This window comes from Ceratotherium simum, chromosome 16 (assembly GCF_057802395.1).
Source record: "Ceratotherium simum simum isolate JZ-2026a chromosome 16, ASM5780239v1, whole genome shotgun sequence".
Lineage (NCBI taxonomy): Eukaryota > Metazoa > Chordata > Mammalia > Perissodactyla > Rhinocerotidae > Ceratotherium > Ceratotherium simum.
In genome coordinates, this window is record NC_141915.1 from 10134750 (window position 1) to 10148509 (window position 13760).

The 13760-nt window shown below is 44.4% G+C and overlaps 1 protein-coding gene across 3 annotated transcripts; it reads left to right on the forward strand.

Moving 5' to 3' along the window:
• Nucleotides 1-37: 37 nt before the first annotated feature.
• Nucleotides 38-8992, forward strand: KRABD2 (KRAB domain containing 2). Of its 3 annotated transcripts, none has more exons than XM_014789527.2 (3): nucleotides 38-2008; nucleotides 3265-4076; nucleotides 4724-8992. In XM_014789527.2, exons 2-3 carry the CDS (start codon nucleotides 3986-3988, stop codon nucleotides 5977-5979), a joined length of 1347 nt encoding a protein of 448 aa, XP_014645013.2. In that variant the 5' UTR covers nucleotides 38-2008; nucleotides 3265-3985; the 3' UTR covers nucleotides 5980-8992. The 3 variants fall into 3 exon arrangements, with proteins under 3 accessions (XP_014645013.2, XP_087296560.1, XP_087296561.1); XM_087440434.1 differs by having other exon boundaries at nucleotides 38-2003; XM_087440435.1 differs by having other exon boundaries at nucleotides 38-1833.
• Nucleotides 8993-13760: the final 4768 nt, after the last annotated feature.

Below are 13760 nucleotides of genomic sequence, written 5' to 3' on the forward strand. Positions count from 1 at the left end.
CTTGTGACTTGATTGCACTAATAAAAAATACTGTTTAAGTAGAGTTAGTTTTTTTTATGTTTGAGCATTAGTTCTCTAATAATAGAAATGCTTTCTAACAATGTTCTGAAACCGGGACTGAGATAGTGATTTTTTACTTATTTTTACAGCAGGCAGCAGCAATTAGGGGTACATCATTACTCATTGAGAAGAAGGCCTAGATGAAAAGCTAGGTGGGAACACTGCCTCTCTTGAACCTGTTACTGTTTTCCTCCTGATGGGCTACTATGTATATGAACATAGCATATTTAAAAAAATTTTTTGCATAAAAGTTTTGCCATTGGATATAAAGTGTTAGAGTAGAGGAGCTGCTGTGACTTCCCAGTAGCATCTAGAACATTGCTTCACGCTGTTTGTGATACATTGAGAAGCGTCAGATTCTGCAGAATACCCCGGACCCCTTTACCATCTTGTTTTATGCCCTGGTGCTGTTTGAGTGCCATTAGACCAAAACTGAAACCTTCAGGTTGCAATCTGAAATAAAAAGTGTTCGTCTAAAGTGCAGGTTCTCTCAGGATTAAGTAAAATGGTGTATATTGTTACTGTTGACAGCACACGTGTGCCCCTGCCCTTCCTCACTTTAGATTAAGCGTCTAAACAGGCAGAATGATGAATGCAGAACGCTTTCTGAGCTGGAGGCATTTATTATGGAGGCTTTGTAACAATGGGGAAATGGGTAACCAATTTGGCTGTAGGGGATCTGAGTTGGGTAAGTGGCATCTTACCCAAGGTCACACCTGTGCCGACCCCAGGTATCACCTAACTTCAGCCGCAGAACACGGAGCAGCCTGCAAGCTGGACAGGACCCTTGCGAGATCCCCCTGCCCAGGAGCTGAGAATAAAGAGGGGTGCGGGCGGCCCCTCGGAGGGGCGGGGCTTCCGGTCGGCGCGGAGCAGCTTCCGGCGCGCTCTTGCGGAGCCGCGGGGCGGAGCGGGCTAGACCGGGTCTTGCGGGTGGAGGGGGCTTCCCGGCCCTGGGGCTCTTGGCGCTTCTTTTTCCCATTGCGGGCCTCCCTCTCTCCTGCAGAAAGACCTGGGCTGGGTGGTCTCCGTCCCTTGCCTCCCTCGGCCCGGTTCATTCACTCATTCATCCCCGAGCTGGCTGCCCTCGGAGGAGTGGGCGGGGGCGGCGATTAGCCGGCGGGACCCGTGTGGAGCGGGGCGCGTGGGAGCCGAGTCCACGGAGGTCGGGGAGCAGGGCGCACAAAGGAGGTGATGCCCGACCCGGGTCTTCGGGGATAAGCGGGAGTTCCTGTGTTGTGGAAGGTTCGGGGACACTCTGTAGTCAGTGCTTTATCTGCCTTATCACCGAGTCTTCGTAACAGCCCGTTGTGATGGAGAGTCGTACTCCCGGTTTTACGGTTAAGGAAACTGAAGCTTCAGTAACTTCGCCCAACTTAGTCACAGTAAATGGTAGTCAGAAATTGAATTTCCAAGCCTAGACTCTTAACCATACCTCTGCACTGCCTCGCTATCATCGCTGTAAGCAAAGTGTTTGGCAAATTTCCTTTGAACATCTTTTGTCGCAGCTTTGTATTCGTCGACCCTCTGAGGGAATAAGCTGGGTAGAAGCCCCAGCCCGTACCTTCTAGGTCGGGTACCCGCGAACCAGTCGACTGAAAAGACAAAGCAAAGTGCTCCGTGAGTGGTGCGGGCTGTTCAGAGGAGGAAGAGATGGCAATCAGCTGGAATTGCTGAATGCATCAGAAAGGAGACTGCTTTGAACTGGGTGTGATTTGGAAGATCAATGGAAGGACATTCCAGGCCGGAGACAGCCAACGCAAAGACTCACAGGTGCGTGAGGAAGGGAGATGTTTCCAGTTTTCTCTAACCAAGCTCATTTATCGGTTACTCCGCCAGCACAGATCACACCGGGAAGCTGACCGCATTTCCTTAGGACCACGTTTCTTTCATGCTGCTTTAGAACAGGTGTTGGAAACTCAGATAACCACAGGCATGGACTGGTAAGGTGGGTAAGTTAGTAGGTGGCTTAGGGACTGTGGGAAGTGGGAGGGCGCAGGCTCTATCTGAAGGGAGCCGCTGCCTCTCCACTCCAGCCAGTTGATGCTAAGAAGCAACGCTCCCATCGTCCCATTTTTCAAGAAAGTCAGAAATCTAGATTCTTATATGAAATTTCCAGATGTGTAAATATAGATAAATCATTCAAATTTTTTTTAAAAACAAACACTGAATAGACTAACCAAAATAAGCCTATTAGTCAAATGTGGCTCGTGGGCTGTGCTTTGGAATTTCATGGTATAGTGTAAGGACCACATCTCATATTAAAGACAGATTTTGCATCTTTTGATTATAAATTATTTCCCAGCCTGTCTTCATTCTTTTATAAGATAGAGATGAGGCTTTTCCTTCCTGTGCAGTTCCCTGAAGGACCTCAAATAGAGGCCAGTGCAGCCACTCAGTTTCTGAGAGATGCTGGTTTCAGTGAGGAGTCTGGAAGGTGCTCTTCCTGGATCCCATAGAATACCTTGTGGTTTCAGGTCTCTTCTGAGGATGACTAGGACTGGGGGATGATAATAGATATTCTTTGGGAAACAAAGTCCCATGTTGATTAAATGGTACTGGTGGATGAAACAAACTGGTTTCTTTACTGCAGAACTTCTCAGAGCCTTTAAATGTCAGTTTGCGCTGAGAATCTTGAACTTCGGCGTAAAGGGCATTTTGCACACATTCTGTTTCTTCAATTCTGCAGTGTACGTGTTTCACATTTTTTAAATTTGGATATATTCATTTAATATAGGTTTTCTGTTTTTCCTCTCAAAAGAAAGTTGCTATTAAGTCAATGGTTTTATAGTCAATAATGTCTTAGAATCAGGAATATTCCACGGTTAACCAGTGATGCTGAACAAAGGAATTTGAAGCCTTTTTAGTGGAGAACGTTCAGGACCTGGAAGCAGGCTCAGCTTAAGGAAGACCTTACTCAGAGCTTTTAAACATTTCCGTCTAGGGCTGACCCCGTGGCTTAGCGGTTAAGTGCTCGCACTCCACTTCTGGCGGCCCAGGTTCAGATCCCCGGCGCGTACTGATGCACCGCTTGTCAGGCCATGCTGTGGCGGCGTCCCATATAAAGTGGAGGAAGATGGGCACAGATATTAGCCCAGGGCCAGTCTTCCTCAGCAAGAAGAGGAGGATTGGCATGGATGTTAGCTCAGGGCTGATATTCCTCACACACACAAAAAAACATTTCCATCTTTCTCTGCTTCTCAGGATTCTGCCCTGCCCCTCAGCTCTGCATTTGATGGCTGGGATCCTGGGGATCTTGTTTTCCTAAAATTGTTGGAATTCCTGTGATCATCATATGAACTCTTCCTCTGGCCTCATCACCATCCTTTATCCTGTAGTTCTAACTGGAGGAATCTTGGTTTAGAGACCTGAGTATCAAGTTCTCTCCTGAAGAATTCTCCGATCTTGGTGGAGTGTGGACTCCATTTGGGGTATCTCTTTTTGGCATGATAATCTCCTGACATAGCTCTATGTCCATAGGTGTAATTTTTCCACTTCTGGGAACACCCTGCTGCCTCAATTCAGAGCCATCAAGCCTGTCCCTCAAAGTGTCTCCTGGCCTTGTAGTGCCCAAGTTCACTTGCACTCTTTGCTTTGTTCTGGAAATGTGTGGGCTTCAGCTCAGGCAGTGTCAAAACAGGCCAGGCCTACAGACCTCGTAGGAGGGCAAAATCCCTTTTCCTCACCCACGAAGCTGGACTCATCTTGTTGGATGTGAGACCTCTACTTATGTTATCTTTTCTTCCATATAATATTCACATGACTCACAATCTGAGGCATTTATGCTGGCACGCCTTCGTTCCTGGTACTCGCCACCGTCTCTTCCCCAGTCCTGCTGCAGCTGCTCCTTAGCCCAGGCCCCAAGACAGAATGGTCCCTGTGGCAGCAGCTGGTGTTGTTTCATGAGGCAGCAACATTTGAGGACATGACCAAAGATTGGAAGTGTTTGGAAGCCTCTTGGAAGGCCTGCTGCAGGCACGCAATGCTGGACAGTTACGAGAACACGGTCCCTCGGGGTAAGGACGCGGAATCTTCATTTACTAATCCTAAATACAATCGACAGGGAAAACAATCATTTAAAAATATCCCTCTGCTTTCTCCCTGACTCTCCTAAAATGAGAACAGATTCCTCAGCCACAAGAAATTGATCGTTTATGTTGATTTTGGGAAGGCTGACAAACCCTCCCTGGTGCTAACTTCCAGTTCAGAGTTTGCTATTTTTATGGGTTACCTGCTAGCAACGTTTTCCCGTTTATATTATTTTAAAAGGTACAGATGGTAAAATATTAACCTACTGCATTAGGGATTTCCATTTATCCTCTCTCCTATTCGATTAATAAAAACCAGTTAATCAGATTTCGCTGTATGAGCTAATAGTTTCATTATTTCTTCTGTTTGCCTGAAGTCTAAAATTACTACATATGTATATGTATATCTCACTGATTTAGAATTCTGTTGACATGCTCTGATTTTGAATGGTCCTAGTTGGCTTTCTAGTAGCTTTTTTCTGTTACTGCTTTATTCTATTACTTTATTATCTTTCTTCCTTATAAGAGTCTTCAAAAATCAGATGAAAGAATCAGTGAGGAACTTTGGCAGGAAGGTCTTCCAGATGGGGTAACAGCGAATTTAACTTTGTTCTGTTTCTTTCTCCCTTTCTTAGGGTCCTTCTTGCAGTTCTCTATGTTGCCACAGAGAGCTGGAAATGATGCCCCTGGTGTTTCAAATACAAATGAAATGGAAATGGAGAGAAGTAACATGAGAGAAAAGTTTCTTATAAGCGTGACAAAGTTAGTGGAAAGCAAAAGTTACAACAGCAAGGTATTTTCCAAAGAAAAGTACTTTCAAACAATAAAAGAAGTCAAAGAAGCTAAGGAGAAGGGGAAGAAGTCGTCACGTGATTATCGCCGTGCGGCTAAATATGACGTGATCTCTGTTCAAGGCACAGAGAAACTGATAGAGGCTTCTCACGGAGAACGAGATCGAATACGGTATTATGTACATAAGGAAGAGTTGTTTGATATTCTTCATGATACACATCTCAATATTGGACATGGTGGGCGGACACGCATGCTCAAGGAGCTGCAAGGAAAATATGGGAATGTCACCAAAGAAGTCATTGTCTTATATCTGACTCTGTGTAAACAGTGTCACCAGAAGAACCCAGTACCCAAGAGAGGCCTTGCACCCAAGCCCGTGCCTTTCAGGGACATTGACTCCAGATGCCAAGTTGAAATACTTGACATGCAGTCAAATGCTGATGGTGAGTTCAAGTTTATTTTATATTACCAGGACCACTTGACCAAGTTTATTATTTTACGACCATTAAAAGCCAAACAGGCCCATGAGGTGGTCAGTGTCCTATTGGATATTTTCACAATTCTTGGTACACCCAGCATGTTAGAATCTGACAGTGGCATAGAGTTCACAAACCAGGTTGTTAATGAGCTCAATGAGATATGGCCAGACCTAAAGATTGTCTCTGGTAAGTACCACCCTGGCCAAGGCCAGGGCTCCCTGGAGCGAGCAAGCTATGATGTCAAGAACATGCTAAGTGCCTGGTTGCAGAGTAACCACTCACGTCACTGGGCCGAAGGCCTGCGATTCATACAGATGGTGAGAAATCAGGCGTTCGACGTTTCTTTACAGCAAAGTCCGTATGAGGCAATGTTTGGTTGTAAAGCCAAACTTGGACTATATTCCTCACACTTACCCCGGGAAACTGTGGCTGTTTTACAAACAGAGGAAGAACTGGAACTTGCTGAAGAGCAGCTAGAAAACAGCCTTTGGATCAGGCAGGAAGAAAGGGCTGAGAATGGAGGAGACAGATGTGATGTGGATGAGGACATCGATCCCACTCCTCCTGAAGCTACAGAGCCCAGCACCTCACAAGGGGCTCCCGGTCTCTTCTGCTGGTGAACAGACACCTGCTGGGTGGACGCTCTTGGTGTCTCTGGGCAATGGACAGCCATCTGAGAACTGTTGTCAAAGGCCCCCGGGAAAGGAACATGAAGGCTGCACCCTCAAGTCAAGTTGTCCATGATAGTCCTTGCTCAAAGGGGAAAAGCAAATCAGGTTGTGATCTAGGGCTGCCATAACAAATTACCACAAACTTGGCAGCTTATAACAACAGAAATTTATTTTCTCATAGTTCTGGAGGCCAGAAGTCTAAAACCAAAGTGTTGACGGGGTTTGTTCCTTCTGGAGGCTCTGAGGGAGAATCCATTCCATGCTTTTCTCCTTTCTCTGGTGGCTGCCAGCAGTCCTTGGGATTCCTTGGCTTATAGTACCATAAGTCCAGTCTCTGCCTTGTCTTCACATGCTGTTCACATGGCCTTCTCCTCTCTGTCTCTGTGTGTGTTCTTTTCTGTCTCTTATAAGGACACCATTGGATACCAAATCCATGTCGTTGGATTTAGGGCCCACCCTAATCGAGGATGATCTCATCTCTAGATCCTTACCTTAATTACATTTGCAAAGACCCTTTTTCCAAGTAAGGTCACATTCATGGGTACTGGGGGTTCAGACTTGGACTTATCTTTTGCAGGGGGACACAGTTCTACCCACTATAGTCAGTAGAAGAACATGTTTGCCTGCAGAATATGAACTGAGGGAGTCTTAAGCGTGTAGAACTGGTGAGACTGCCCTACGTATATCTAGTATGCTAGATATACTTCCCCTGCTTATTCCTACTCCTCGGACACATACCCCAAAAGATGGGGGCATCAGAGGAAAAGATGTAGGTGAAGGACAAGTAATGAGAAGAAAAGAGGTTAATCCAACATGACCTAAAGACTGGCTGCCTCACCAGCTGAGCTATTTCCTGCTTCAAGAGAAACCATATGTGCCATCCCTGCTCTCAGAATGGCATGCACAGGGAATTGTGTGCCCTGCCTGAAACATTTTAAAAATAGGTCAGAATTAAGGCATGGCTGGGATTTGGGTCTGAGTCTACCAGTTTTCTATGCCTCAAGCATAGAAAAGCATGTTGTATTCCTGGAACGGGTTAGTGCATTCCAGGAAGTGACCAATAGCCTGGGAAACAATCAAGATCTCCAGCAAAATACAAAAGTTGGCCTGAGGTCACTGCTCCAGCCAGAGAATGGAGTAAGGGCCAGTCTGAGTCATTGTTCAGAGTAAGGATAATTGACCCAGCCAAAGGGAAGGATAATGCCCAGGGTCTGTGTACACTGTATTCCTAAGGCCTAGAAGAGTGCCTTGCCCATCGGAGGTATTCAGTAAGGATTTGTTGAATGAATAAATGATTCTATAGAGTGAACACAGGGAAGGAGAAGGGGCCTACAGTCTTTTATTCTCCCACACATGCTTCCTGCATATGCCAGAGCCATCTAAAAACCATTCTAATTGCCCCTGGTGCTGGTTTCCTCTTCTGTTTCCTCTTCCGCGTGCCTACTTCACAGAGTTGTTGTGAGAGCCAGTGAGGTAATGTATGTGAGGGGGCTTTCTCTGTAAACACTGAAGTTCTACAACGTGAGTTGTCTTTGCTGCTAGCAGATCCTATCCTCCAAGTGAGAATTGGAGACTTCTGTCCATTGACATTACATTGCTAAATAAACAATGTTAAGTTGGGGATCCAGGGAGGCTGCATTGTTATTGGAAAGGAGGTGACATCACTTTCTGGCTTGTTTTGGGTGGCCAGAACCTTGCTCTATCCTTAGCCAGCACCTCACTTTCCATTCCTCTTTTGTCCCTCAGCCTGGCAGGGTCTGGGAGGCCCAACTTGACTAACGCAACCATCCCTTCCCCCGTGCTGACCTATTACCTTCTGGTTGCTGGGCAGACCAGGAACCACATAATCAGCTCATGTGGGTGAGGGGTGAGATGAGGCACAGGGCTGCTGTCTTTCCCGGGGGCTGGCTATCAATAACCTAGGTTTCCGGAGTTGCTGCACCACTCTTCCTCTCTTGCTTGTTAATATTGGCAGTAGAAGAGAGTTGGAGGTGGACACTTAGACCCAGTCTGGCCTTACTCTGTATTATCACATTTCAGCATCTGGAATGGAGGTAACCAAGTGGTGCGCCACTGGCTGCTTTCAGCTTGCAAATATGTTTTGTCCACATAATGTTTTTTAAACTTTAAAAATTAATTGCAATCTGGATGTCTAGTACCTCTTGAAAACTTGGAATATCTGGCCACACTAGGCCCACATTTCTGCGTAGCATCAAAAGACGAGCTAAGTGGTGACCCCCAGGAGGCAGTCCATGCATGCGTTCTCCGTTTGTCCACCATCTGTGTCACTCATAATATATGTATATGCGTTTCTGTGGCTATTGCTAAAGAAAGGCAAGTGAAGTCAGAATGTGAATAAAAGCCAGAAACAGACCTGTATACCTTTAGGGATTTATGACGAAAGTGGTGTTTCAGATCAGTGGTGGGGGATGTATTGTTCAATTAATGGTGCTGGATCAGTTAGCTATCTATCTGGAAAAAAAAGGAAGTCTGATCCCAAAACATGAAAAACAAAACTGTATTGGGGGAAAAAATAGAAGATTTTTGTGGTCTTGGAATGGAGAAAGGCTTCCTAAGCAATACATGAAATTCAAAAGCCATAAGAGAAAAGATTAATATACTTGGCTACAAAAAAACTTTAAATATTTATAGAATTTTTAAAAAGAAAAGATAAGTGACAAGATGGGAGAAAATATTTGCAACATCTACAACAGAAGAAAAAAAAAACAGATATAAGGTACCTAATTTTAAAAAGAGCTCTTACAAATTAATACTAACTAAAAGAGCAACCAATAGAAAATGGGTAAAGGCTAACCACAGAAGGAAGTAGATGGGTAGGGCCGGCCCCGTGGCTTAGCAGTTAAGTGCATGCGCTCCACTGCTGGTGGCCCCGGTTCGGATCCCGGGTGCGCACCGACGCACCGCTTCTCCAGCCATGCTGAGGCCACGTCGCACATACAGCAACTGGAAGGATGCAACTATGACATACAACTATCTACTGGGGCTTTGGGGGGAAAAAAGGAGGAGGATTGGCAACAGATGTTAGCTCAGGGCCGGTCCTCCTCACACACAAAAAAGAAAGGAAATAGATGGGTAGTTATGCCTCATGTTGTGCCATGTGCAGCTGTGGTGTGATGAAGAGCACTGGACTTGTAATGAGATTGTGGCAGTCAGTTTAAATGAAACAGACTTGAGTTATTTGAGAGTTTATTTTTTCCACCTTGCATGTGGGAGAAAAGTGCTCAGTGAGCCTGTCTTGATATAACAATTCTTACTTATAAGGAGGTACAGTAATTGCCACATTATTTTCAGGGCAGCTGAATTAGTTTCCTGGGGCTACCATAACAAACTGGGTGGCTTCAACAACAGAAATTTATTGTCTCACAGTTCTAGAGGCCAGAAGTCTGAGATCAAGGTGTCGGCAGGGTTGGTTCCCTCAGAGGGCTGTGAGGAATAATCTGTTCCGTGCCTTTCTCCTTTTTGGTAACCTCAGGTGTTCTTTGGCTTGTGGATGACTTTCTCCCTATGTGTTCACATTGTCTTCCTTCTGTGTGTGTCTGTCTGTCCAAGTGTCCCCTTCTTAGAAGGACTCCATCATATTGGATTTAGGGCCCACCCTAATGACCTTTTTTAACTTGATCATCTGCAAAGACCCTATTTCCAAAGAAGGTCACATTCACAGGTACTGGAGATTAGGAGTTCAACATCTTGGGGGCAACAGACACAATTCAACCCATAGCAGCAGCCAACCAGAATGGTGGCTTTTTTAGAGATAATTTTTATGAGGCATGGCAACAATTTCTAGTCTTAGAAGACTTAAAAGTCCCTCTGTTCAAATAACACTTGCAAAGGGCAAATTTATTTTAACAGAAAACAGATGAAAGTGGTACCAGTTATAAACATTCACATAAATCTCCATTTTGTACAGGAGAAACACTGACATTCTTGAGAAAGATCTTAATTTAATACCTTGTTCAACAGGAACATTTGGCTTAGTTTTATGTTGCAAAATGGTATCTCTCCCTCCACATCTGCAGGAGAGAGAATGTTGCCATATCTGTCTGAGATTCCTTTTGTTAATTATGAAGACTTGGATTTTTAAGGCTGATCTCTGGAATTCTGTTATGAGACGACGTATGGAACTCGGTTTTACTAGAAAAAAGAAATGGTGAGCGGGCTGGAGAAGATTTTATGTAACAGTCAAGTGAGGATCCTGTAGCATTTTTCTTCCAGGGGGCTCAAGTTCTGCCTCTGCATATAAACTAGATATGTAACCTTGAACAAGTCCCCTGACCTCAAGGCTCATCTGTAAAATGGGGATGATAATAATAATCCCAACTTCATGGAGCTGTGATGAGGTTTATGAGAGAGGGTATGTGGGTGTGGCGGGAGGGGTGCCGTTTTCTCTCCAGTTTAGGAAGCTTTCACAGAGTTCAGTCTCTGCCAAAAGAGTGACCAGCCAAACAAAGGCAAGTCCTCTCCTCCAAAAAACACAAAAGAGAGCTAGAGGCAGGGTAGCCAACCTGGGCAAGTCCTATCCCTGTCCATGCTGGGCTAGGTCCTCCAGCCTGGCTTCTGCCACTGACACAGGGTTCATTGACCTTGTGCCACAGTCCCTCTCCCTATTCATATGCACAGCTGCATTCCAAGCCACAGGCTGCCCTGGAGCCTTGGGTGTGGACAAGCTTAGCCCTTTAAGGTTGAGTGCACAGCTGCAGTTCACACACACACACACACACACACACACACACACACACACACACTGGCCCCTGGATTTGGGAGTGCAGTGGAAAGCTACTCTGGTCCTCAAATATACCTCTCTCTCTCTTTTTTTTTTATTGTAGTAAGAACACTTAATATGAGATCTACCCTCTTAACCAATTTTTAAGTGTACAGTACAGTGTTGTTAACCATAGGCAAAATGTTGTACAGCAGATCTCTAGAATTTAATCATCTTGTGTAACTGAAACTTGATAGCCGTTGAATAGCAACTCCCCATTTCCTCCCTCCTCCCAGCCCCTGGCAACCACCTTCTACCCTCTGCTTCTCTGTGTTTTACTATTTTAGATACCTCATATAAGTGGAATCATGCAGTATTTGTCCTGTGACTGGCTTATTTCACTTAACATAATGTCCTCAAAGTTATTCCATGTTGTCACATATGGTAGAATTTCCTTCTTTAAGGCTGAATAATATTCCATTGTATGTATATACCACATTTTCTTTATCCATTCATCTATCAGTGGATGTTTAGGTTGTTTCCACACCTTGGCTACTGTGAATAATGCTGCAGTGAACATGGGTGTGCAAATATCTTTTCAAGATCTTGATTTCAATTTTTTTGGAAAATCCCACAGAAGTAGGATTGCTGGGTTATGTGGTATTCTATTTTTAATTTTTTGAGGAGCCTCCATGCTGTTTTCATTGCACCATTTTACATTCCCATCAACAGTGTGCCAGAGTTCCAGTTTCTCCACATCCTCACCAACCCTTGCTATCTTTTGGTTTTTGTTGATAATAGCATTCCTAAAAGGTGTGAGGTGATCTCTCATTGTGGTTTTTTTTTTTTTTTTTTTTTTTTTTTTAAAGATTTTATTTATTCAGTTTTTCCCCCCAAAGCCCCAGTAGATAGTTGTATGTCATAGGTTCACGTCCTTCTAGTTGCTGTACGTGGGACTCGGCCTCACGTTGGACGGAGAAGCGGTGCCTCGGGGCGCGCCCGGGATCCGAACCCGGGCCGCCAGCATCAGAGCGCGCGCACTTAACCGCTAAGCCACGGAGCCGGCCCTCATTGTGGTTTTGATTTTCATTTCTGTGATGACTGGTGATGTTGAGCATCTTTACACATACCATCTATATGTCTTCTTTGGATAAATGTCTAGTCAAATCCTTTGCCCATTTTTTGATCAGGCTAATTGTTTTTTTGCTATTGAGTTGAAGGAGGTTTTTTTTTTTTTATTATTTTTGGATGTTAACCCCGTATCACATATATGGTTTGCAGATATTTTCTCCCATTCCGTAGGTTGCTATTTCACTCTGTTAATTGTTTCCTTTGCTGTACAGAAACTTTTTAGTTTGATGTAGTTCCACTTGTCTATTTTTGCTTTTATCTGTGCTTTTGCTGTCATTGCCAAGACCAATGTCATGAACCTTTTCTCCTATGTTTTTTTCTAGGAGTTTTATAGTTCCAGGTCTTATGCTGAAGTGTTTAATTCATTCACTTCTGCTATTAACAGAGAAAAACAATAAGTTTATTTTCCAGCAGGGCATTCCACCCCATGTGTGAAAGTGCTTTAAAACCTATAAAGGGCTAGACTAATTCTAGATGGTACATTCTATGTATCAGTCTCTCAGAGGTGCACCCCCATATGCTAAACCCCATGGCCCTTACTCATTCCTATTCCATCTTGACTTCTTCTTGATCTTAAATGCACTTCAACCCCCATCCCACCTCTTTTGTGGTTTCCATGAAACTGAACTCTAGTGTTTTTCTCCTACTTAAGGTCACTCATTCTTTCCTCCCTCACTGCTACTCTCTCCTGCCTCTGCTGAGATGCTGTTGTCTAAAAATCTGAGGTTTTTTCTTTCTCATTCTTGACCATTTCTTCTAGTCTGTTTTAACTGAAAGACTTTTGTCTGCAGAAACTCCTTTAACCCTCTCCCAAGCTCTAGCCTTCTGAGTACTTATAGGCTTCTCAGTCCCAATAATCACCCCAAACATACTGTTCAAAGGTAAACTGAGGCACATTAAAAGTTTGAAGAGTTTATGGGGCTCGCCCAGTGGCATAGTGGTTAAGTTCACATGCTCAGCTTCAGTGGCCTGGGGTTTGCAGGTTCGGATCCCGGGCACAGGCCTATGCACCGCTCGTCAAGCCATGCTGTGGTGGCGTCCCACATATAAAATAGAGGAAGATTGGCACAGATATTAGCTCAGGGACAATCTTCCTCACCAAAAATGTTTAAAAATTAAAAAATAAAAGTTGGAAGAGTTTATTTGAGCAGACATCTGTTCAAATTGGGCAAAACCTTAAATGGTTAGGAGCACTCCACTGACAAGAGCTAGGGGCAAGGTTTTTGTAGAGAAGACAGGGAGGCAAAGCAAAGAAATTATTTGACTGGTTATAGCTTAAGTGGTTGCCTTATTTGGGAAACCCTAGTTGTGTGTTTGTGACTGGTTCTTAAGTTTCCCTTTCTCGGATTTGAGTGCATTGGCTCTGGCTTGGGTTTGGTTTGCGTATGTAGGCTTCCAAGGTGTTAGAGCCACCTCAGTCTAATGGCCTCCTTGTTTAAATACTTTAACAATATCCTTACTTCTTTGTTCTCTAATTCTATTAATGGCACCATGGGTCAACCAAGACAGAAACCTCAGTCATCCTCAATGCCTCATTCTCCCTCACTGCCCGTAGCCAATCATTTGCTAAACCATGTCATCCCTACTGGTGGCAGATTATATTTTCCAAATATGGATGCCACCTATATCTATAACACATGTTCTTCTAGAACTCCATTAAGAGATGAGGTTTTGTCACGTCTCCTTGAACTTATGTAGACCTTCGTTCCTGCCTTGACCAATAGGTGCAGAAGTAATGATGTTTGTCTTCTGAGGCTAAATCACAAAAATACCACCTTGCTATCTTGGAATGCTTACTCTTGGAACCCAACCACCATGCTGTAAGGAAGTGCAAGCAGCCTGTGGAGAGGCCACATAGAAAAGAACCAAGGTCCCCAGC

Excerpts from the sequence above, each read along its gene's own strand:
- KRABD2 (XM_014789527.2), top strand. The coding sequence starts at position 3,986 with ATGACCAAAGATTGGAAGTGTTTGGAAGCCTCTTGGAAGGCCTGCTGC. Across the intron at positions 4,077-4,723 it reads CGAGAACACGGTCCCTCGGG|GGTCCTTCTTGCAGTTCTCT; the intron begins GTAAGGACGCGG and ends TCCCTTTCTTAG.